At 48.3% G+C, this 25,271-nt stretch overlaps 1 protein-coding gene across 1 annotated transcript in view; it reads left to right on the plus strand.

The window, feature by feature from the left end:
• Window positions 1-25,271, plus strand: part of camta1a (calmodulin binding transcription activator 1a) — a 267,228-nt gene that overhangs the window by 130,945 nt on the left and 111,012 nt on the right. Inside the window, 1 exon segment of the mRNA XM_062459401.1 lies at window positions 14,294-14,429. Coding sequence (XP_062315385.1) covers window positions 14,294-14,429 — 136 coding nt within the window.

The raw sequence follows: 25,271 nt of genomic DNA on the forward strand, positions 1-25,271 counted from the left end.
GACAGTCCACAGATGCTCACATTGAAAGTGATTAGAGTGTGAGACTAGACTATCATTGCAGTCATCCAGCCGGGCAGACCTGACCTACACCACACCCACTGTGCTAATATCATAGCTGTGACTACAGTGGAGGAACACCATGGAATCCTTACTGCCTACTACCCTGCCCTGTTAAACACACTCGTACGGTTTCTTACTATTCACCTCAAACACTCCCACACTTGCCATTTCCCTTCCGTAGAACCACCACAAAGACCACACCTCTGTCTGCCTGTCTGCCTGCCTGCCTGTCTGTCTGTCTGTCTGAAAACCTCCAGCACCATTCAATCCCCTGAAACCAGATTGTGTTGGGAGCCCCCATGCAAACAGCAGGCTGGGCAGTAGTGCTACAGTAGCGGCATGTTGGGCTGGGGCTGGAGCGGAGCTAGCCTGTCATAAACATCATGCGGGAGCCGAGTGTGTTTGCTGTGTGGCAGCTGAGCCCAGCGTTTTCCCTCTCGGTTCACTGTGGTCCCAAACAGGCTCTTCTGGCTCTCTAACCGACCCTCTCATCTGCTCTCTCTGGTTCAATGAGGGAGGGAGGTTCAGGGCACCAGTGTACGGTGTATTGTATGTATGAGTCTGTTAACGTGTGTCTTTCTCTCTCTCTCTCTCTCTCTCTCTCTCTCTCTCTCTCTCTCTCTCTCTCTCTCTCTCTCTCTCTCTCTCTCTCTCTGTCTCTCTCTCTCTCTCTCTTTTTTTATCTCTCTCTCTCCCTCAGTCTCTCTCTCTCTGTCTCTCTCTCTCTCTTTCTCTATATCTTGCTCTCTCTCTTTCTCTCTCTGTCTCTCTGTCTCTCTGTCTCTCTCTCTCTCTCTCTCTCTCTCTCTCTCTCTCTCTCTCTCCGCCCTGTAACTGGGATGGCTGATTGAGTAGGCTCACTGGTGTGTCAAATATGGAGGGAGATAGCGGATCAGTTGGGCAGGTATGACAGCCCTGTCTGCTTGTGTGTGTTTTGCAAGCTACTCTGGAGATGTGTAAAGTCATGCTCCGCGCCAGCCAGAGCAGATAAAACAGTTTATGGTTGTGGAGAGGCTTGCTCGTCTCCTCCCAGAAGCGATCACTGTGTTCATCACGTCTTCTGAGTCTGCCCGGTCCTTGTTCAGTTCTGCTTCGGCTCCGTGTCCCGTGATGTCTGTGTGTGCACTTACTGCATGTGTGTGTGTGACAATACCTTTTTGTGTACTGAACTGAATATAATCAAAAGAAGTGTGTGCGTGTGTGTGTGTGTGTGTAGCACATCCAGGGGTAGGTGTAGATGATCTAGAGTGTTAGGTTGCATGGCTCACTGAGCATGGAAAATGAAAAGTCAGATGTGCCATGATCAAAGGTGTGCTTCAGTGACTGTTTTTATGAGTGTTTGTGTGCGCCTGTTTTTATGAGTGTGTATGTGTGTGTGTGTGTGTGTGCGTGCCTGGCCTGCCTTTACCATAGCCAGACATAGTTATTTTCTAGCTATAATCCATGTGACATAATGTGTGTGTGTGTGCTTGTGTGTGTGTGAGAGAGAGCACTGAGTAGCTTAGCCTTCCGTGGCTGGTGACAGGATGCATCAGAGCGGAGGAGAGTGAAGAGACAGGGACCAGGGTCAGGGGTCGCCATACACAAACACACCCAGAGAGATAGACCAGCGGCGGGCTGAACTCTCCTCCTTTCCTACTGGACACGGCAGAGGATCCAGGAGCCCCTGGGACTACAGAACCAGCACGATCATACACTCCCACTGTCTCATCCAACTCTCTCTCTCCCTCGCCACTCTTGTTCTCCCCTTGTTCTTTACCCTCTTCTCTCCTCCTCTCCTCCTCCTCTTACAGTGCATTCTGCTTTCTCTTACTGCTTGTCGACTCTCATCTGTTTTCCTCTTCCCTCCCCCTCTCCCCCTCTTCCCTTCCCTTCACCCCACCCCTCCTCCACCCCTCTCTGTAATCTCCCTGTCAGCACCTTGACATCCCAGCCAATAGAGGAGAGTATACCACATACAGTCCAATCCCAGGGCCCTCTGGTGAGGCTCTGTGGGTGGAACACTCCAGCAGGATCCATATTCATGCTCCAGATCAGGACTGTTTGTGTCACTGTTTGTGTGAATCCTCGTCTTCTCACAGCCCAGTGAATAACTGTAGAAAGCATATGCCATGGCTTGGAGTCAGTCCAGGCATTAGTGCGTAGGCGGCGTGCAATATGTTTAGTCTTGTGGCGGGAGCGTATCAGCGCAGGGAAACGAGACGGCTTGAAATGAGATTTGATCGGTACGAAATTGTTGTTTGGCAACTGACAGTTGACCATGGATGATGTCCGCCCTTCTGTCCTCTGTGTCTCTCCCTCTCCTTCCTCTCTCTCATCCCGTCTGTTTCAAACTCTGTCCTCCCTCTGTCCTCACTCTGTCCTCTCCCTCCTACACCCTCCCTCTCTCCATCTCTTTTCTCTGAGCCTGAGTCTCCACTCAGCCCTGGGCTCCAAGTAATCCCATGATGCCTCTCTGGGGTTGGTATGGTGACCAGACAGGGGGCAGAGAGAGCTGTGATTCCCAGGTGAAAGGTGGGATAGACTTTCTGATTCGCTCCAGCACCCAGATAGAGTTACAGCTCAATTTCCACCCCTCATCCTCGCCCCATCCACGTGCCTGGAAGAGGTTTGAGGCGAGACGAGTCTAGAGGGTGGGGTGTTGTGTCTCTCTGTTCCTCTGTCTCTCACCCTGGGTTTCCATGACAGTGGGAACTGGTAAGCTTGTAAAGCTTGTGCCTTGACTCTTGTTCTCTCCCTCTTTTATAAGTGCACATACTTTTTCACCTGATAGCTTTCACTTACTTTTCTTTTCCCCTCTGTTCTTGTTCTTTCTATCTTCACGCTGTTCTTTTACTTATTTTTTGCAGCTTTTTTGCTGCATTGGTAAATAAATCATAAGCTGTTGGATGGCTGGCTGTAGGTGTGCTCTGTCATAGGGGATCGATAGGGAGGGTCAGTGTTGGAGGACTGTGGTGGCACTGAGGTGACAGCTCTGGAGGACAAAGGGATGGAGAGAAAGAGGGAGGGAGAGACAAAGAGAGACAAAGAAGGGAGGTTGAGACACGGAGACAAAAAAAGAGAGTGAAGGAGAGAAAAAGAGTCAGGGAGGGATCAAGCAGAGAAAGAGGGAGCGACTGAGAGAGAGAATGGGATAGAGAGCTTTGCCCAGGTGATCTATAAGCCCAGTTTGGCATAAGGGATGACGGGCAGGGCAGCCTGTCCTTGCCCCTTCTCTCTCTCTCTCTCTCTCTCTCTCTCTCTCTCTCTCTCTCTCTCTCTCTCTCTCTCTCTCTCTCTCTCTCTCTCTCTCTCTCTCTCTCTCTCTCTCTGTTCCTCCTCCTCTGGCCATCACTCCGGGGGGGATAAACAAACGGCTCAATAATCAATACTGTCACCTCTGGTGTCTTCCCAGTCCTCCCCCCCATACTCTGGTGGAGCTGGCCTACCCTGCTTGCTGCTCCGCTTCTGTTTGACACCCCACACAGAGAACCTCTCGTGGGAAAACTGAAACATGCCATCATTTTTCATTGTTGTTGAAAGAACTTTGCAACAAAAAAGTTATTGAAGTTTATATGAATAACAGATATGTGAAATTGTGGAAAGGAAAGATGGATCCAGATCTGTCCTGCTGATTAATGTGGTTGAATATGCTGGCCAGTAATTGATCACTTCGCACTTGTAGTAAACCACTGCTCCTCAAAAGTCTTGTCAGTTGAGTGTGTTTCTGTGGACTGGGTGCTTGGTTGGATCCCTGGAGTGATACAGCAATTCATTTTTTCATCATTCTCTTCTCTTTCACTTTTTTAATTTTTTGCTTTAGTGCTCTCTCTCTCTCTTTTTCTGTCTCTCTTTATACGTCTGCCCATATCTTTTTTTTTCTTCTCACCCTCTTATTGTTCACTCTTGTCATGACGCAGGTCTTTCATAAATTACTTCCTGAGATAAAAAAGAAAGAAATAGTACAGCTGTAGTGTTCTTTGAGGTGTTTTCGTACGAGACACAGCTGCATTATTAAAACAGAACTGGACCTATGTAGTGTAGCGGGGTTTGCTCGTTTAAGATTAGCAATACTTAATTTATAATAAAGTATGTAGTTCTTGGGGGCACCACCTCTTATTTGTTAAAGGGACAGAGGAAACCTTATTGAATAATATTGAATAATAGCCTTCGTAATAATCAGTCTAATCTTAAGTAATGAATTCGTTCTAAGAGTAGAGCCAATCGTAACATCAGTGAACACGCACGTCAAAATATCTTTACAATGAATTTATTCAAGTAAGGTAAACAGATCTTATGAAAAGTTGGATTATGGGTTTGATATGAGAGATTGGTTTCAATGAACAGAATGAAATGGTCTAACTTAAAGAAAGGCAGAAATTGTACAGTCAGTGATTACATCCTTACAAATCATAAACAGAGCTCACGCCAATGCCATGTCGAGGAGGAAAGAGCGTTAGCCATAGTTACGTTTGATCAGGGGTTGATCAATGATGTTGAGGGCGGTTTGCGCCAAAGGTCCATTTGAAGAATCTGAAGTCACAGCGCGGCTGCGCTGGGTCATGTGACTGAGTCTGCGGGATCTCAGTGAAGTCGCATTTGGAATTGCGTTTTGGGTTCTTCTGTTGAAACGTCCAGATAGTGACGCGTTCACTATAAAGTTGAATCTCAGGAGAAGCTTGGCGACGTCCTTGGAACGCCAATCCTGATGGCGTTCATGCCATGGTCGGTTTCGCTGGAGTCAGAGATTGATGGTCATCTTAGGGCTTTATACAGTTCGAGGGAGGACCCGTCTGGGGTCAGATGTGGATTGGGGGAAGTTGGGTTCTCAACTCCCCCCTCCTTCCTTCACACCTACCAAAGGTGTGATCTGATCTTTGGCTGGTTCATTCGATGGTTCAAATATTGTTCTGGACATCTTGGTACAGTTACAAAATATAGTTGAATGATTGTTTTATTATGATAGCTTCGTGTAGATACCAAGAATGACGTGGTTATCTTTCAGGAAGAAGGAGTTGTTACTAGAATCAAGATTTCAGTGAACACAACATTAAAACAAAGTAACAAACATAACACAAATATCCCTCTCATAATTCTCCACCTTGTACTCTTGTGGTAAAGGTGAAGTCTCAAGACTTTCCTCAAAAGTTCTGATCAAGGTATGTTCTTTGTTCAAATCGCCGCCGAAACGGATAGCAAATGGTCGCTGGAGACGTGTTGTCTAAATCAGGCCCTTTGAAGCTTGCAAGCTAGCAGGAGGGCTGATTAGGTAGATTGGGGAGGCCCCCCCCCCCCATTCTATGGTTCCTTTGCATCGGCGTTTGGTGGGTAATCAGCATACTGAGGGTGTCACAAGGGCTGATTCTGATGTGATTGAATCACTCTTCAGGTGTGGCAAGATGTTGGCTCCGTGTGGTCTTGTGGACCTCACTACATCCCCCCGGATGTCAACTTTCATAGACCGTCGTCGATGAAACTGTTGACATGAAGACAAGAGAAGAAAGACCACAGCAGCGTAACAGCATGTCACCCCCCCTCCCCAGACATTGGCATGGCTATGAGTGATTAAGCTATGACATGACATAGGAAAAAGGTTGAGAGGAAATTATTGAAACAAAAAGAGGCACTTGAAGTGGCTTACAATGGCCGTAGCAATTGAAGCTTTGTGACTAGGGGTCTAGATGAGGGAAAAGTTGTCGGCTTTCCAATCTTTTTAAATCAAACTAGTTTCAATAAACTCATTTAGGTTATGGTTACAATTGACTGCCAAAGACGTATACAAATAACAAATAAAGGTACAAGGTAATTATAGTACATACTTTACACAATTATAGTTACTAAGTAGCTTCTTGAAGTCAACGTAACTAAACCACATTGATGAACTGCATCTAATAATGTAACTTTAGTTTGGCAACCACTGTTATTTTAAAACACAGTTAGCTGTGGGAATAGTCAATGCTTTTTTCGACAAGCTATCGTGGCGGCATAATAGGTTACGTGTAGAAACTGCATTGTTTAGTTGCTTCTAAACAAAAGTCCTTCAGGACTAAGCACTACTGTCTGTTTCCCTGAACTAGACATGTGCACCAACGTATTAGTTGGTTGGTTAATTCACTTAACCAAATAGCTACACTATTAAAAATAGAGGCTATAATAAAGGCTCTTATGCTACTTTCCGTGAAGAGCTGGCCGAGGCAGATTACAACGTAAATGTCGGGGCAGCGGTGTTTCTGAGCACGCGCGTACCTCCGGTCAAACCTAGCCGCTTCCTTTGAGCTAGCTGGTCCCACACACACACTAGCAGCTATTTCACGAAAAACAATTGAATACGCACACAGCCACTGTAGCCCAGGCACAGTAGTATTAAATACATGGTGCTACATACAGTTAGAGCTCGCTCTATTTTAACAGTTCGTTTCACAAAAGTTACGATTGCTCATTTCAATCTATCTTAGCCTCACACGGGGCACCATTATGTAGCGGGGTTTGCTCGTTTAAGATTAGCAATACTTAATTTATAATAAAGTATGTAGTTCTTGGGGGCACCACCTCTTATTTGTTAAAGGGACAGAGGAAACCTTATTGAATAATATTGAATAATAGCCTTCGTAATAATCAGTCTAATCTTAAGTAATGAATTCGTTCTAAGAGTAGAGCCAATCGTAACATCAGTGAACACGCACGTCAAAATATCTTTACAATGAATTTATTCAAGTAAGGTAAACAGATCTTATGAAAAGTTGGATTATGGGTTTGATATGAGAGATTGGTTTCAATGAACAGAATGAAATGGTCTAACTTAAAGAAAGGCAGAAATTGTACAGTCAGTGATTACATCCTTACAAATCATAAACAGAGCTCACGCCAATGCCATGTCGAGGAGGAAAGAGCGTTAGCCATAGTTACGTTTGATCAGGGGTTGATCAATGATGTTGAGGGCGGTTTGCGCCAAAGGTCCATTTGAAGAATCTGAAGTCACAGCGCGGCTGCGCTGGGTCATGTGACTGAGTCTGCGGGATCTCAGTGAAGTCGCATTTGGAATTGCGTTTTGGGTTCTTCTGTTGAAACGTCCAGATAGTGACGCGTTCACTATAAAGTTGAATCTCAGGAGAAGCTTGGCGACGTCCTTGGAACGCCAATCCTGATGGCGTTCATGCCATGGTCGGTTTCGCTGGAGTCAGAGATTGATGGTCATCTTAGGGCTTTATACAGTTCGAGGGAGGACCCGTCTGGGGTCAGATGTGGATTGGGGGAAGTTGGGTTCTCAACTCCCCCCTCCTTCCTTCACACCTACCAAAGGTGTGATCTGATCTTTGGCTGGTTCATTCGATGGTTCAAATATTGTTCTGGACATCTTGGTACAGTTACAAAATATAGTTGAATGATTGTTTTATTATGATAGCTTCGTGTAGATACCAAGAATGACGTGGTTATCTTTCAGGAAGAAGGAGTTGTTACTAGAATCAAGATTTCAGTGAACACAACATTAAAACAAAGTAACAAACATAACACAAATATCCCTCTCATAATTCTCCACCTTGTACTCTTGTGGTAAAGGTGAAGTCTCAAGACTTTCCTCAAAAGTTCTGATCAAGGTATGTTCTTTGTTCAAATCGCCGCCGAAACGGATAGCAAATGGTCGCTGGAGACGTGTTGTCTAAATCAGGCCCTTTGAAGCTTGCAAGCTAGCAGGAGGGCTGATTAGGTAGATTGGGGAGGCCCCCCCCCCCCATTCTATGGTTCCTTTGCATCGGCGTTTGGTGGGTAATCAGCATACTGAGGGTGTCACAAGGGCTGATTCTGATGTGATTGAATCACTCTTCAGGTGTGGCAAGATGTTGGCTCCGTGTGGTCTTGTGGACCTCACTACAGTAGCCAGACAGAACACTGGTATATCTTAGCTAACAACTAAATCCTGACCTTTCATGAAGTGCTGGTTGGTTTACAGTTAATAGCGCTAGTTTCTCCTGTTTCCAGTTTCCAGTTTCTCCAGCCCCAGCCCCAGCCCCAGCCTCAGCCCCAGCCTCAGCCCCAGCCCCAGCCTCAGCCTCAGCCCCAGCCTCAGCCCCAGTGCCACTTTCTGCACCTGAATCTTCAAGACACATCAGCTGCCGTTAGAGATTACAAACACAGGATTTGCTGTGGAGTACAAGTTATATATCACGCACACACACACATAATTCACACACTCAACACACCCACACCCTCACACACAAACCATGATAACACATGGTCTGTGCAGCCAAAAATTTGACAAAATCAGGCTCTATCCCATTCATCATCTATTTATCCATATGGTCATGGCTAGCCCTGCTAAGCTTTCATTAAGCCGGTGTATTGGCGTTAGCAATATCCATGTGTGTTTATGTGTGTGTGTGCGTGCGTGTGTATATACAAACCAGACAATGGTGCTCCAGAGGGGAGTCCTGTCGTACATGGCTGTTTGTAAATGACGTCTCATCCCCGTCCTCTGCCCTGAGCCCAGAGCTGGAAGTCTGGTCAGCGTATGCTGCCGCTCTCAATGGGCTGGAATGTGCATGAAACCAGCTTAGCCTCTATCAGGCCGCATCAGCGACCATCATCAGCCGCGCCTCTCACTCTGCTAGGCTGCCGAGGACGAGATAAGAGAGAGCGGACACACCACTATCGCTCTCTCTCTCCCTCCCTCTCTCTTCTCTGTCTCTCTTTTTCTCCTTTTCTTTATCTCTCTCTTTCTCCCCCTCCTTCCCTCCGTCCCCCTCTCCTCCCCCTCCCCCCGCCCTCCCTTTCTTATCCACTCTCCTCGGTCTTACAGGGACAGAGACAGGGATGTGTAGCTACATCCGTAATTTATATTCTTTTTAAATTGTCTGCGATTTTTCCTTTGAGATAAGTGTTCAGGGAACATCTGTTTTGTGGTGGAAGACAGCAGGCAGGAGCCTGAGTTCTGTGGCAATCACTGGCAGCAAAGATAGATAGAGAGAGGTGAGTGCCCATGCACGCACGTATGCACACACAGACACACACACACACACACACACAGAGACACGCACACCCTATCTACCCTAAACCATAAACTCAGGGGTGCAGCAGGCCTCTCTGAGAGAGAGAGAGAGAGAGAGAGAGAGAGACAGAGAGAGAGAGAGACAGAGAGAGAGAGAGCGAGAGAGAGAGAGAGAGAGGCCTCTGTTGTGTTAGGGTGAGCCGAGCAGGTAAACATGTAGTTAGTGTAATGCCCCTCTAATCAAGATATGATCTGATGTATGACAAACTCTCATTCATAAAACCTCCATCTACTTGACACGAACGACCATGACCTTTACGCACTGTTAATCCCCATGCATATCTAATCACCCGCTCATACAACACCGAGCGCCGGGTAATCAAGGCTGGCGCTGCCTGTCAGGAGCCCAGCCGAGCGCTAGGTGTCCTGTTGTGCCGGTGCAGCCGTTGTGATGACCTAATGCCAGTGGCCTCATTGGCAGTCTGGGCCGTGCGTGCCCCGGGTGAGACCGGAAGCGACGGGCTGGGCTCTGTGCCTCTGCGTGGGAACGCTGGCGGGGGAGATTGGGGCGCGGAGCGGAGACGGAGCGGGCGATGAATCTCAATCTGGCGGTCGTGGCAGATTTACATTTAAAGTAGTTTCAGCGCACGCCCTACTTCCTGTCTTCGCTCTGCAGGGGCTGAAGGGGCCGGCTTATCTGAGAGGCATCAATCGCACGTGATGCTCCCTGATAGGAGCCCCTGTTCCGTACACCCACACACGCACACACCCACACACCCACACACCACCACCACGTTTCCTCTCACACTCCCAGACAGGGAGAGATGAGGTGCCATCTAATAGAACACCCCTCTTGAAGTGTAATTATATTACATATAGAAGCCGCCCGTGCATTTTGACAGCTCCATGTGCGTGCCACAGTAGGTGTGCGTGTGTGTGTACTGTATGTGTGTGTGTGTGTGTGTGTGTGGGGGGGGGGGGGGTATATGAAGTGACCCATATGTGAGTGGTGATTGACACACGCAGTAATGAGCAGGATTGGTGTACGTATTGATGTCCCGTCTTAGCTATCACTATTATTACCCTCCCTGGAGGGAGAACCAAGGTGTTAGAAGGAGCCCACTGTTACTGAGGCTGGCACATTGGGATAACACGTGTGGGTGGGTGGGCGGCAAAAGGTTGTTGCATGATACAAAGTGTGAGTAGCTGTAGTTTGTGTGTGTGTGTGTGTGTGTGTTTTGATACTATGGTGAAAGGACTGTGACTGCTGAAGATCTGATGGGTTGCTGAGAACAGCAGGTGTCTCCTCCCCCCTGTGCCTCTCCAGTCACCAAGCACCTCAGCTCCCCACCTGGAGACGCTTTAGCTCAGCCTCTCCTCTGCTCTGCTCTGCTCTCCTCTTCTCTCCTTTCCTTTCCTTTCCTCTACCCCCTCTGCTCTCCTCTCTGTAGCCAGGTCTGTTGGTAGAGACAGACAGATTCAGAGGGAGAGAAACAGCCAGCGTGGTATTAATCAAGCCCGGGGCGTCCTGGGAAATAGACAGGGTGAGGAGGGCTGCTGGGCCTGGCTTTACTGCTACATCATTTCACCAAGAGAAAATATTTCATCCTCCACAATGTTATTGGCTAGAATGCATTGAGGGTGTCTAAAACTCTATCTCTCATTTTTTCCTCCCTCTTTCTCTATCTCTCTCTCTCTCTCACTCTCTCTCTCTGTCGCCCTATCATTTGGGCTGTGCTGGGCTGTGTTCTAAGTCGTGAATGGTTCACCAGAGCTGATCCTGGTGGCATACCAAGGTTCTCCCTGGTGCACAGATAGGATAAGCACTCTTAGTGGGTCTCTCTCTCTCTCTCTTTCCCTCTGGAGAGGGGAGTCTAAGTCCTCTGGAACCAGGCTTGTAGAACTGAGCCACTGAGCCGAGCAGCTGCCTGCTCTCTCTCTGTCAGTCCACTTGTCTGTCCGTCTGTCCGTCTGTCCGTCTGTCCGTCTGTCCGTCTGTCTGTCCGTCCGTCCGTCTGTCTGTCTGTCTGTCTGTCTGTCTGTCTGTCCGTCTGTCTATACTGCAGCTTCATTGTGGATGCTCAGCACTGCCCCGTCCCCATATCTCTCCGTCCCCCTCACTTTTTCAAATGAACAAACTTGATTGAGCGAATGCCATTACCTCGGTGAAATGAATGATTCCTTAAGGACTGGGCCGGCCTAACACCATCCTGAGGGTAAAGCTTATTATCAGCCATAAACGCCAGCGAGGAGAGGGATGGCTTGCCACGAGTGTGTGTGTGTCAGAGTGCTCTATTTCCATATTCATCTGCCACGTTTAGGCCTTAGAGACAGAGGGCCTCCTGTCAGGCTCTTTTGATAACAGAATAGTTAGCATTTCCCCTTCACGTATAAATATGTATAGTTCTGATAAGATTAATTGGAACGCCTAAGTATACAGAAGAAGGAGATGAGCAGAGGGAGCGAGGAGGGGGGAGAAAAAGAGAGAGCGCGTGAGCGAGGGAGGAGAGAGAGAGCGCATTACTTTGCAAAGTGTGCGTTTTAGGCGAGCCTGTGCCTCAGTCGTTCTTAGCAGCGGAGGATTTCTCCTCAGGGTACCAACTGCCTTGAATTGAAAACAGCATCTCCTTAACAGTCCCTCAAAAAAGCTGAGCCCATAACTTTTAGCGCAGAGCCGATAAATAAGGTGTGGGCCCTCTGACAGGAGAGCATCACCCCAATTTCCAGTGCACTTGAGGAGATCAGATTGCCCTAAGTCATTTGATTTTCTGCCTCATCTTATCCGCTCCCATCTTTTTGTCAAATGCGAGGCTCCATTTTAACGAGCACGCTACCTTCATTGTAGCAGAAGGAGGATGCTGGAGAGTGTGTCTACACCGACACAATGCACAGGGCTTCTCCCCGGTTTGGCCAGTGTGCCTCCGAATTCATTAGGGAGACATTGTCATGCTCGGTTGATAACACAGTCTGCTGTTGTTTGAGTTTCTAACAACCAGTAACCTTCAGACCCCTTAACCTTCACAACTATCATGTGGAGTGACACTCTGTAGGGCCGACTGCTGATCTCCAAATGAGTTGGTGGTCAGTTGGTACAGGATATCAGTTTGTCAGGCTAAAGCCTGTGTGGAAGCTTAATAAATACAACATGACATACTGTACATAGATGAGAGGAGATTTCCATATGTCTCCTCTCTCTCTCCATCTGATTTGATTGCTTCCTAATAGATGGCCAACTGCAGACCGGCTCCCAGGTAGTGAGAGATGAACAAGGAAGGAATGACAGAATTAGGCAGAAATGGTGGGAGAGCAGAGGAGAGGGATGTAGAGACAGACAGAGAGGGGAGGGAGGGAATGGCGGAATTCCTTGGCGCCAAGCTCCAGCCGACTGGCAGTGAGTGGAGGAGAAGGGGGGGGTGCAGGAGGAGGAGAGGAGAGCTTAGGGAGGATGGAGGCAGGCGGTTTGAGTGGCGTCTCTCATTAGAAGGTGTTGTCAGGGGCCATGGAGGGGGACTGCTGGGGACCCCCTCCCCCTCTCCTCCCATTGGCCCCTGAGATATGGCCTAGGAAATGATTGATGAGAGATACCAAGATAAACAGACAGCCAGCCCCGTGAGCAGACATGGAAGATGATGCATGCCCCGTTATAAATAAAACCATAGAGGAAAAGTATAACAATAAACAATAACACTATGCAAAACTAAGTGGGCACTTTTCTTTTAGTTTCTCTCTCTGTAAAGTAGTGAAGCTTTTGTTTATTGCTTTGTGGCAAGTTTTCAAAGTGTGTGTGTGTGCATCTGTTTATATGTGTGTGTACGGCATGTTTGTAGTCGTAAAAATTAAACCACTGCATGTGTATTTCGATCCCATTTTATACATGAGGTGAGCAATAGGGCCCAAACAGCGATACAACTTTGACTACTTATATTGTTTGCAGACAAGGAGACACGCTTCCATTGCTTTTAAGTGTCTCAAAGAAACAGTTTACAATATGGTTTTTATGCACCCTACGTATATGCGTAAACTTAATGGGATGCTAACAGCTGTTTTCTGTTGTATGTCCTACGATTCTTAGTTCTGGGAAAGATCGTTTCAACTTGGTCAGCAATATGTTAGCATCTTGTCAGCAAATAACAGAAGAGGTACACAGTCAAAGAAATGTGCAAAAATGCAAAGAGCAAATAGATTTCAGAGTAACATCTCAAACATACAGTATATAAATGATACTTATCGCTTAAACAGAACAATAGATCAAACCACCATTACAGTTTGCACATATATTGATGTCTGTGTGTGCATGGTGTGTGTCGGTGTGTTTGTGTGTAGAAATTCTGGATGTAAGCCTTTGTGTGTGTAAACTGTGCACTTTATGTTGATGAATGTGTACATTTTGCTTATTGTACAATCACATTCAGCATACTTAACACGTATTTGGTTGGCCAAGCTCAGACACATGCTGGGGTGTTAAACTTTTTGCTAATTGTCGAGTGTGTCGTAAATGTTTTATGATACACTTTCTGTTAATGTTTAACACTGCGCGCCAAATGCTTCTGTAATAAATGGAAGTGAAAAGGCAGATAATCATCAAATAGTTGTATTCTATCATAATGAGCCAAGCGTGTTGCTGTGCTGTGGTGGAGAGAGGATGAATTATGAATGGAGTTGGAGAGGAGATCTGGGCTTCCCAAGGGGAATTCCTCCACCACAACTTATTTCACAGGATGAAATGAATGGGAGATAAGGAAGCTTCCTTTCCTTGCTTTTTACAAACACGCACGTGCACACAATCACACACGCACACACTTGTGCACACACACACACATGCACACACACAAACACAATCACCAGTGGTGTCATTTTCCCTGCTCGTACAGATCTACATTGTGGAGAAATGTATACTGAAGGTTGCTTTGTTCATTGTCAAACTGCGCATTGCATTGTTGAGCAACACCATAAAGAAGTCTTGTCATCTAAAGTCACTGGTGCATTTCTGCCTTGCTCAGACTCATGTCAAGATTCTTTGTACAGCTCTGAAATGAGTCCCATAGCAATAGCTTTGACTAAAAATTCTCTCTTTTCATCTCCCTCCTTCTTCTACCGCTCTATGTCCCTCTCCTACTCTCTCTCTCTCTGTCTGTCTCTCTCTCTGTCTCTCCGTCATCATTCTCCCCTGAATCTTTCTCTTTGTCTTATACCTTCTTGCTCTTTTTCTATCTTTCTCTATCTCTCTCTATCTCTCTCCCTCTCCGGGTCTTTCTCTCTCCTTGGATCTAGGCCACAGAATGGGTCGATGATATTGTACAACAGGAAGAAGGTGAAATACAGAAAAGATGGCTACTGCTGGAAGAAGAGGAAAGATGGCAAGACCACGCGGGAGGATCACATGAAGCTGAAAGTCCAGGGAGTGGAGGTGAGGCGGGCCGGGGGAAGGGGGGAAGGCGAGGGGGTCTTCATGTTGACACGGACATACCAGGGTCTGGGCCTGAGTTGTCCCCTGGATGTTAAAGAGAGACAGCCACATGCTGGACTTGGCCCCCCTATCTCCCAGGAGCCAGGCCAAGAAACAATGCAGCACAACAATAGTTTTCCCTGGGAAGGCAGCCGAGTGGAACCGATTGTTTGTACCTTATTAAGGCTGTGGATGTTGCCTTTGCTCCAGAGAGCCTACATTAATCTTTCCAGCTCCCAGCCAGGCGCACCACGCTGAGCCTCCCCCCCCCTCACCGCCTTCCTTCACTGTCCCCTCATCCTCTGTAGCCCTCCCTCCGTCACAACCAGCCCTCCTTTCATCTCCTGCTCCTCCCTCACCTTCCCTCCACTTCCCACACCCTACTGTCCCCTCCTTCATCCTCCGGCCCCTCCCACCACCTCTCACCCCTTCCTTACGCTTCCCTTACCCTTCTTTCCCCTCCCTCCCTCCCTCCCTCCCTCCCTCCCTCCCTCCCTCCCTCCCTCCCTCCCTCCCTCCCTGCATCCCTCCCTCCCTCCCTGCATCCCACTTCTCCTCACCCTCCCGCCACCCCCCATCACCCTCCCTGCCACTACCTCCCTCCCTCCACCTCTCTCACCCTCCCGCCCCCTCTTACCAACTCCCTCCCCCTCCCTACAAGTCCCTCAAAACTTGTCTAGGCACCAGACAGCAGACGGACGCAGTCCTATCCTGGTCTAGCGAGACCCAGCCTGGTCTAGCGTGTCCCAGGCTGGGTTAGTGGTGCAGTGCTGGCACCCTGGCTGATTTATCAGCAGTCCCATACCCCAGCAGGAGCTGCTCCCTGGCCAGGCTCCTCCTCTGCCTTTGTTTTCCATAGTGCTGAAGTTTGGGTTTTGGTCCTGCTCACTTCTCAAAGCTTAGCCACCAGCACCGGTGCCAGAGGCATAGGATGGTTGGGAGTGGGCTCTGGAAGAAAAGTACAGCACACACACACACACACACACTCTATCTCTCTCTTTCTCTCTCTCTTGCTCTCTCTCTCTATTTCCATCACTTTCTTTTTCTCTCTTTGTTATTTCTCTCTCTCTATATATACAGTATATATACTACATACTATATACCATATACAGTACCATGGGAAAATGTGTCCAAACTTTTGACTGGTACTGTATATGTAACTCTCTATCACACACACACTGGTAGTGTTGTGTGAGGCTGTCAGTAAGAGCAAACAGCCCCACCCCTACTAGGAAGCTCAGTGCTGAATCGCTGCTCATGCCTTGATAACTTGTTGGGACTGCGGACATGTTCACTAAACCTTGCTGCCTCTGTAGTTCATCTCTCTTTAAAATGTCTGACAGTCCTGTTTCTAAAGCATTAATGTCACTGTGCCATGCTAAGCTTACACATGCAGTACGGGATCACTCTGCCTGGAGTGCCACTATAAATGAGTATTGTGATGAGTCGCCCAAAACTATAATGTGAAACCCTGGGGCAGCAGAGACACACATGCTCACATCCCCACTGTAGCTCGTAAGGTGAAAGCCTGAATGAAGGGCATGTTAAACCGCTAAATCATCCTGACACACGCACACACACACACACACACACACACACAAGCATAAACACAAACACACTCTCTCACACACACGTGAACAAACGTACACACATCTCTCTCTGGAGTCCCACTGTTCATCCTGCTGCCAGGTCCAGTCACCTGGGACGGAGAGAGTGGTGAGGGGGGCAGTCGTCCTCTGACACCGCTCCTGGGAAGAGGGCCTCCTCGAACTACTGCAGGCTAATTGCTGTGGGTGTCAAGGTGAACCCAGAGAGAGAGAAACAAGTCGCAGCAAGTTTAGGTAGAATGGAGAATCAAAGACCACCCACGGCTTCCTTTGTGTGAACAAGGCGTCCGATCTGATAGGTCATCGGCAAACAGAACATGGGTAAGTGTGTGTCATTGCCTACAGCCGCCCTGGGGGTGTATGTGTGGGCCATACTGTAGCTGTGCTTGGCCTGAGTCGCGTCCTAACTGTGTGTGTGATGTGGTGTCAGTGAGTGTGTGCGCGTGTGTGTATGTTGTGTGCGGGCGCACACAGGTGTGTGTGTGTGAGTGTGTACAGTGTGTGTGTGTCCCGACAGAGTGGAAGTGTGATCCATCATGGTTCTCCAGACCAGGAAGGAACTCTGACCCATCAGTCATGTGCCGCTCTGTTTACAGTAAACACAAATAAATGACCTGACCTCAGTCCTCCGAGCAGAGCGGGGACAGGGCGAGGGGACAGCCCTCAGGGCGACCCACACTGGTCACATTATGTCCTCATACACAACACCTACTCGGTATGTTCGTCCCACGACTCCCTAAAGACGGGGAAACAAATAGTCAGCTGTAAACACTGACTGACACATTTATTCAAACCGCCGAGCCTTATTAGGATGACAGTTAGTGCTCACACACAGGCGAGAAGTACCACAGCTACATCTGCCTTATACAGGCACACACACACACACACACACTCTCCCTCAGTGGATAAGGTTTGTGTTTTACAGCAGTACATCCTCCTCGCTCACACAGCCTATTAGAAGCCCTCTGGTTGTTCCAGAGGCCGGAGTTAGCTGGCCACTGGAGAGGACAAGTGTTGTGGGTGGTTCAGGCGGCCGGTGCTCAGTGGCTCCATTGCGGGTCCGGCATAGCGGGACCTTCAGGGCCCAGAGAGAGGCAGCCTAGCGTAGCTGAAGTGGATGTCAGCGCGTGCTGCTGCTGTCCTGTCTGCTCCAGAGCACTGGCTCAGCAGCCCGTGTAAACCACCTCTCACTCACCCCCCCTCTCTCTCTATCTCTCTCTCTCTCTCTCTCTCTCCCTCTCTCTCTCTCTCTCTCTCTCTCTCTCTCTCTCTCCCCTCTCTCTCTCCCCTCTCTCTCTCTCCCCCCTCCCTCCCTCTCTTTCTCTCCCCTCTCCCCCTCTCTCTCTCCCCCCCTCTCTCTCTGTCTCTCTCTCTCCCCTCCCTCACTCTCTCTTTCCCCTGTCCCTTTCCCACTATTTCTCTCTCGCCCATCTCTTTATTTCTTTGTCTGTTGTTCTCTCTCTTTCTCCCCCTTTCTCTCTTTTTTTGCTTGCCTGTCTCTCCCCCTCTCTCTTTCCACCCATTTCTCTATTTCTAACTATTCCTCTACCTTGCACCTTTTTTCTTTATCTCTTGTCCCCCATCTTTTTTTCTCCCCTCTCTCCCCTCTATCCCCCTCCCCCCCTTCTCCCCCTCTCCTCCCCCTCTCACCTCTCCCCTCCCCTCCTCCTAGTCCACAGTGCAGACGGACAGAACCTTGAGCTGGACGGTAATGCTCCCTGTTCCCTAAAATTGGAGCGTGGGGCGTGTTGCGGCATTAGCGCTTAACAGGCCGTGAAATAGCAGCCTGCCTTCCTGACGTCTCCCCCATCACTCCAGGTGAGCCGGCCAGACGGCTGCCGAAATGAGCAAGCAGCACCCCCGGCTCCCAGCATGCATTTGGGGCACCTAAGGAGAGATGTCCGTCAGTGATTATTTCACAACCTCTGTCCTCGGTACAGCCCCTCGTACCATAGTTAGCGAGCCCTCTCTCTCTCTCTCTCTCTCTCTCTCTCTCTCTCTCTCTCTCTCTCTCTCTCTCTCTCTCTCTCTGCTCACTGCTCCCCTTCTCTACCTAACCCTTATGGCAAACCACTGACCTATAGCAAAGCCAACTCCCTAGCTGTTTCCAGTAACAGTCCATCCCCCAGTATGGTGGAAGGTGTCCAGGCTGGTCCAGAACATGATGTCCTCCTCTTCTGGCTCCTCACTTAGCCTTCAACTGATCAGATACATAATCAGACTCACACACACAAACCTCCTGATTAGCTGTTAATGGCAACCCCCCACTTTCCACACCATCCCTTTACGCCCCCCTCCACCTCCACATCCACACCCCCCCCCCCCTCCATTATTTCTTTGCTTTAATAAACTCCCCCAAACACAGATCGATTTCTCTTAAGTGAAGGTGGCAGTGCCTCTGACTTATTTCATTACCGCAGGCTAATTACACCGATTGAAATGAGCTCTGCTTTTAAGGTGCACGCGCCTCCCCTCCCCAGACTCCACCCCCCAGCCCTCTCCGCCGGTACACACCTCAGCCAATACTGATAATGCTCTGACCAATACCCCCCCCCCCTCCCTGCAACCCACACTACCCCCCCTGCTCCACCACACCCTCTCTTTCTTCTCTCCTCCTCCCCCCTCCATCCCCCCACTCTCTCTCTCCTTCCTTCCACCTCCCATGCTCTCACCTATCTCCACTCTCCACCTCCCCCACTATCTCCCTACTCCTTCCTCCCCCCTCCACTTCCCAAACTTTCTCCTCCCTCTCCCTCCTCCCTCCTCCCCCACCCTCCACCCGTCCCCCACAAACAATGAGCATCTCCTCCTCAGTTGTCCAAACACGCCGTCCCAAGTCTGGCCTGTCCTAATGCGTGATTTCAGCCGTGCAACTGTGCAATGAAGGAAGCTAATGGAGCATGCTGGTGGCTCAATCGCCTCTGCTCATTGATAATAATGAAGACAAATGTCAAAGCTTGGGCTGCTAATGTCCTAATGGAGTGGACACCATGGTGGATGATCTGCGGATGCTACACCCTGCAGTGGCGCCCGAGTCATATGACCTCCAGTAGGATACTGGTACTGTCTGTGTTGGATTTGATCTTCAGTGATAGCCAACAAGACTCATTTCATATTTGATCAATACATAAAAGTTTCATATATCTGTAGTAGTACTGTCTTGCCTAGTGTGGTTAGGTGCAGCTAGATGTGTGAGTTAGTGTGTTTGGGACAGGTGTGTGTGTGTGTGTGTATTTGTGTGTTGAGGTGTAGGAGTCTTTCTAGTGCCGTTGTTTGGGTGATACAGATTCAGCTGCAGATATATCTAGATGGTTCGATCTGATGTGAAAACCCACAAAACAAACTTGGAGTTATGCCTCCACCTTTACCCTGGTCTAACTCAACTGTGAAATTACAATCAGATAACTGGTACAGGCAACGCCTCAGGCAAGAACCTTCCTTCCCTCACGTATTTTCCATTTTTATTTGAACTTATACGACTCTGTTAGACAACTGTCAACTGTCTGCTTTGTAAAGACAGTAAATCGATCACCTTTCCCATTGTTTTGTGTTCCCCTGGTGGGGTCTGCATTGCTATTCACTGTTTTTCATCAGGATTGGAGATGTGGCAGCTCGCATTTCCTTTTACAATCACCTTGATGAGAAGGGTTAAAACCTGATCTGTTTTTGATATTTTTTAAGCCCCGTTACCATGAAATACCTGCAAACCTTCTTCCAGAATAGAAGGTAGGTGTGCTCTGGCTCTGAAGCGAGAGGATCTAAACCATAGCTAACCATATTCACATTCAGACCGAATCTACATCGAGAGTCTTTGTTCTTCAGACTTCTGGAGACTAAAAGCTCCAGCTGATCAACACATCCTCTGTGGTCCCAGTGCGGGCTGCTATCACTGGGTCTCAGCATGTGACATATATTAGCCAGGCAAATGTTCCAGCGATAACGTCTAAATGAGTGTTATTATGTTGTTATTACTGTCCCGGCTAAAGTGTTCACACATTATGTCTCACCCCAAGCCCAGGGAGTGTCCGGCTCACCCACGGTTTCCCTCTAAGCCCAGTGTAATTAGTTTTCCTCTTTTACTTCATACAATCGCTGAATCACTCAGTAGCAGTTAAGCCCCAGCTCTGCCTTTCATGCCGATCCTGCTATCAACACTTCAATCCGACAGCAGGATTTGGGTGGATAATTTTAGGTGGTTGGGGCGGGCGGGGGGTGTGGGGGGGGGGGGTGTAGTAGTACTGTAGGATGTGAACGTATAAGGGGCCTGTCAAAAGCTGTGCATTATCGGCACTTCCCCTAATTTAATTTCCTACTTGTTGAGGCGCACGGCCGTGTTGTCGCGCCGGGGCGTCTCCGCGGGGGGCCCCTCTTCTTGGTGACGGCAGGCAGGATGACGACGAGGGAAATACTTAATGTGCCACTCAGGCTGAGGACTTTGGCGTCTGTTTATGGATAGGTCTGATTGCACCAACGCCCCCCCCCCCCCCCCCCGCCACACACACACACACACATACACACACATACACACAATCTTACTGCTGGGCCTCAGTGAGGAAGGGGAACATAGCAGTGGAGATTAGGCCTGATTTGTGGACCATGGCTTAGAGGAGTGGACATAATAAGCTGTTGGTCAGAAACCCCCTGGGGTAACTCCTGTGCTTACATGAATCACAGCAGCAGTGGCGAGGCATGAGCACATAAAGGACCACAGTGAAGAAGAGAGGGAGGGAGGAAGGCTTGGGATACTGGATGGGGGTGTGAGTGCCGTGGGGGTGAGGGTGGGTGGGTGGGTGGGTGGGTGGAGGGGGAAGATGCACGCTGGGTCTTTTTGAAATGTAAGCAGGGTCTTCATTCCCGCCAGCGCCCGGCGTGTCATTCATTATCTCCATGATCGCTAGAGCTGCACTAAAGCTACTGAACTCCGCCTGCTTTTGATACAACCCCCCTGGGACAGGCACAGACTGAGCAGGCTCACCTCCAGATATGCAAACACGGGATGGGGGGACTGCGGTGGCATCGGGATGCAGGAGGAAACAAAGGGCTGTAGGGGAGGCAGGCAGTGCCGGTGTTGTGTGACACACAGACTGCTTAGCATGTGGTCTCTTCTCTTCTCTGCTCACTGAGTACACTTCAGTGAGCAGCAGAGAGAGAGAGAGAGAGAGAGAGAGAGAGAGAGAGAGAGAGAGAGAGAGAGAGAGAGAGAGAGAGAAAGACAGAGAGCAAAACAGAGAGAAAGACACACAATGCACAATAACTGGTCTTAAACTTAATGAATTACTTTCACAAAGGATCACTGCTGTCGCCCTGACATGGAGGAAAGTTGTGTGAAACACTCTTTATTATGTTTGTTTATTATCATTTAACTTTTTCCAGCTGGTAAGCTTTAGGAAGCTCCCAATTATGTTCATCAGAGGTACTAATAGATTCCAACTGTTATTCACACTGACCTGGGGGGGGGGCGGAGAGCAGTACATTCTACTGTTTCTATCTCTCTCTCTCTAAACTCTTTTTGTCAGTCTGAGTCTTCAGCAAAATCCTTTTTAATGAGCCTTCTGCTCATTCACAAACCTCCATTTTGATGTCCAGAGGGCAAGACCAAAGGGTCAGAGAGGCCTGCCTATTGAACAGAAACACAGAGTGAAATTCTGTCTGAAAAACCTGTAAAATGCATGATATGGATCGAGTGAAACGCCCTGGCGAGCCCCTGGGGATAGGCTGCTGCTTTAATGTACAGCATCTCTGCCTGACAGCCTGTCAGTCTAGCCCCTGCTCTGTGTGAAGGGGGGCCTTGTGGCCCTTCTCTAGGAGGCCCGCTCCAGTGGTCAAGACAGTTGTCTACAGAGGGGCCTTGTCTCCTCAGATCCTGCCGCTCTGCCGGCGCTCTTTCTCCAGCTGGCCCCTCAGCTTTCCTCTGCTTTCATCTCTCTCTCTCTCTCTCTCTCTCTCTCTCTCTCTCTCTCTCTCTCTCTCTCTCTCTCTCTCTCTCTCTCTCTCTCTCTCTCTCTCTCTCTCATCTCTCTCTCTCTCTCTCTCTCTCTCTCTCTCTCTGTCTCTCTCTCTGAGAGGAGGTGCAGGGTGGAGTGTGCGAGCGCTGGTCTCGCCCCGGGCTCGGAGGTGGTGTGAGGTCGAGCGTGACGTTATCTCCTCTTGACGCAGCACCAGAACCTCCACTCCTCTCTCTCTCTCTTACGTCTGCAGACGCATTTCAAAGCAAGTTTTTTTTCTGCTCCATCGGCAGAAATCTCTGTGTATTGACTTTAGCAGAAGTGCTGTATTTCGAAAATCCTCTAGTGTCTATATGAAGTACAGTATGTCTATCTATCTCACACGCAGGCTATCTTATAGCTTGGGTATGTCTTCTGCCAAGCATCTACTGTATCCACCACATGTATTATTAAAGGCCGGCGTAGAAGTTTATAAGTAATTTGTTGCTGTGTTATGTATAATAACTGCAGAATCAAAACCCACCAATGTTCCAGCATCCAGTCTTCAAACGATGCGTAATGAGTGGAGCTAGGGAGTTCAAAGAGAATGATAAAGTGTTTATAAAAAGTTCCATACAGGGTGAGAAGCTGTTCCTTATTCTCAGAGTGATAGTTAGAGGATGGATATTTAACATGAAAGACTGCTTAATGGGAGTTTAACAGAGAAAACAGGGTAAACCGTTGGGCTTAAGGCACAGGAAAACATTTAGACAGGGAGGATACTTTCCTGTGTACTGTACCTTCTTTTCTTCTCTGCTCTTCTTTACGCCTGTCATGTTCCTTTAATTTGCGTCCTACCAAACAAATTGTGTTCTTTTTCTTATTTTACATGTTCTCCATAGAATGTTACTGAATAGAATGTCACTGTTTCACACTGATATTTTCAGATTTTTTGGTTTCGGGGCTTAGGAGAAATGAGAATGTCTTGTCAGTGAATATATTTTCATTATACATCCAAATGTGGATGAGTGGATGAGTCATTTGTGTAAAACCCTAGGGGCTGCTGAGTGTCTTGTGCCTGGTGTGTTAGCACGGGTCCCCTGTTAATGTCACTGTCACCCAGCAATGATGCATGCATGCAGACAAACACACACACACACATTGCTCAAGCACACGCACAAACATAAATAATCAAAGTGCATTCTACGAATGGAGCCTGTTCTTGCAAGGGAGAAAGAGGTCTAAAGAAACCAAAAACAACCAGTCTACGACAGATAAAAATGGAGGAGATAAAAATGAATAAAAAGATGGTGGAGTGTAGAAAGAAAAAAGAATGATGAGAAGCAGAGGAGAGTCTTGGAAGGTGGATGGATTGTGAGGAAGAGAGAAAAGGGAGGTGGGTGGATGGTGTGTGTGGGGGGGGGTAGCTGAGCGAGGAGGAGAGAGAAAGCTAGAATGAACGATATATAGCCCCTGGCAAACAGAAAACAATTGTTACACTGCCTCCCATAACCCAGTTCAACCTTAAACAGCAGATTTTTTTTCACTCAATTAATTTCAACACATTGGAGCAGAGGCCTTGGCTGGAGCTGGGCTTTTATGTACTGCTGCCTAGAACTCTCTCTCTCCCTCTCTATTCCCCTCTCCCTCTGTCTCCCTCTCTCTCTGTCTCCCTCTCTCTCCCCCACTCTCTCCCCTCTATCTCCCTCAATCTCCCTCTCTCTCTCTCTCTCTCTCCCTCTCTCTCCCCCTTTCTCTTTTTGCTGTGTGATAACATGCTCTGTGTAAAGTTACAGACTACCGTAGGATATAACACAGTAGCATGTGACCTTAAACAGTGGTATTTGTTATTATGTTTAATAATATACCAGATGAAAGAAAGGTACCATTTACATTATCACTTGCCGGGAATGGTTATCCTCCATAGGCAATATTTATGGAATTATAGTTAATACTAAATACTAATACAAAATTATGATTTGAGTGTCATAGCAGTTTAATAGAGGATCATGCTGTTGTGGTGTACTCTAATGACGCTTACCACAACTGGTAGACATATGCTTGCCTATTTCCTCTCATTATGTAAAGCTGACGGAAATCTCATGCATTAGATGTGTAAACACTGCATTTAGTTATACATAAGTTTATGTACGTTTATTAAAATATGTTAATATGTTGATACTGATCCCTTGTTTTGCAATTCCAACACTAACTAGTGTTAGTCAGGGATCACACACGTACACACTCATTGGTTTCACTCAATTAGAGCACCAGAAACAGACTTTTTCTATTACCTACAATGTTATTTTTCATCTGACTTGCTGTCCAATAAGCAGAGAGCAGTTGCACCCGCTCAGTCAGGAAGTAAACAGAGCCGGGCATGCCGACGGCCAGTCAGGCCTGCTGGCCGCAGCCACACAGCAGCCTGGGGCCAGAGAGCTGGACGCAGCTGAGACAGGATGGGAGCTGCTGGAGGGAGCATGGCCGCGGCCTGACTCCACTGCTTGTGTGTTTGTGAGTGTTGTATATGTGTGTGTGTGTGTATGTATGTGCTTGTGCGTGTAGGCGTGTGTGCGTGGATCTGTAACAGCGTGAGTGTATCTGTGTGTGTGTGCTGCGCAGACCGAGGCCCAGCCACATGAATCATGGCTGGAGCTCAGAGTGGAGGAGAGCAGGTCGATACCCGCCCAGTGGAGGCAGGGCACTGGGGTGGTTCATCACCTGACCACCCCTCCCTGTCTGCAACCCTCTCTCTCTCTCTCTCTCTCTCTCTCTCTCTCTCTCTCTCTCTCTCTCTCTCTCTCTCTCTCTCTCTCTCTCTCTCTCTCTCTCTCTCTCTCTCTCTCTCTCTCTCTTAGAGGAGGTTAGACTAAGGTTAGACGGGGATGACCAGGAAGGTGTTGTGTTTATTATTGGTTTGAATGCCAGTGCTAACAGCTAGCAGGCTGGTGTTGACAGGCTGACGGATGGCTAGAATAGCTAAGTGATGGATGAATCTGTAAAGCAGACAGTGTAATGGCTGCGGTCCATAATGGACACTGGCATCCCTTTGATTTGACCTCTGAAATTGAAACATTATTTCCTTGGGAGAGTGTGTGTATGTGTGTGTGTGTGTGTGTGTGTGTGTGTGTGTGTGTGTGTGTGTGTGTGTGTGTGTAGCAGCCAGGAGGAGGAGGGTGTGGGCACAGTAGTGGTCACTTCCCATTAAGTGAGTGAGGAGCCAGGGGTTTTTGCAGGGCATATGTGTGCCAGTGTACCCGCCTCTCCAGTCT

Source organism: Osmerus eperlanus, chromosome 4 (assembly GCF_963692335.1).
Source record: "Osmerus eperlanus chromosome 4, fOsmEpe2.1, whole genome shotgun sequence".
In the NCBI taxonomy this organism is placed as follows: domain Eukaryota; kingdom Metazoa; phylum Chordata; class Actinopteri; order Osmeriformes; family Osmeridae; genus Osmerus; species Osmerus eperlanus.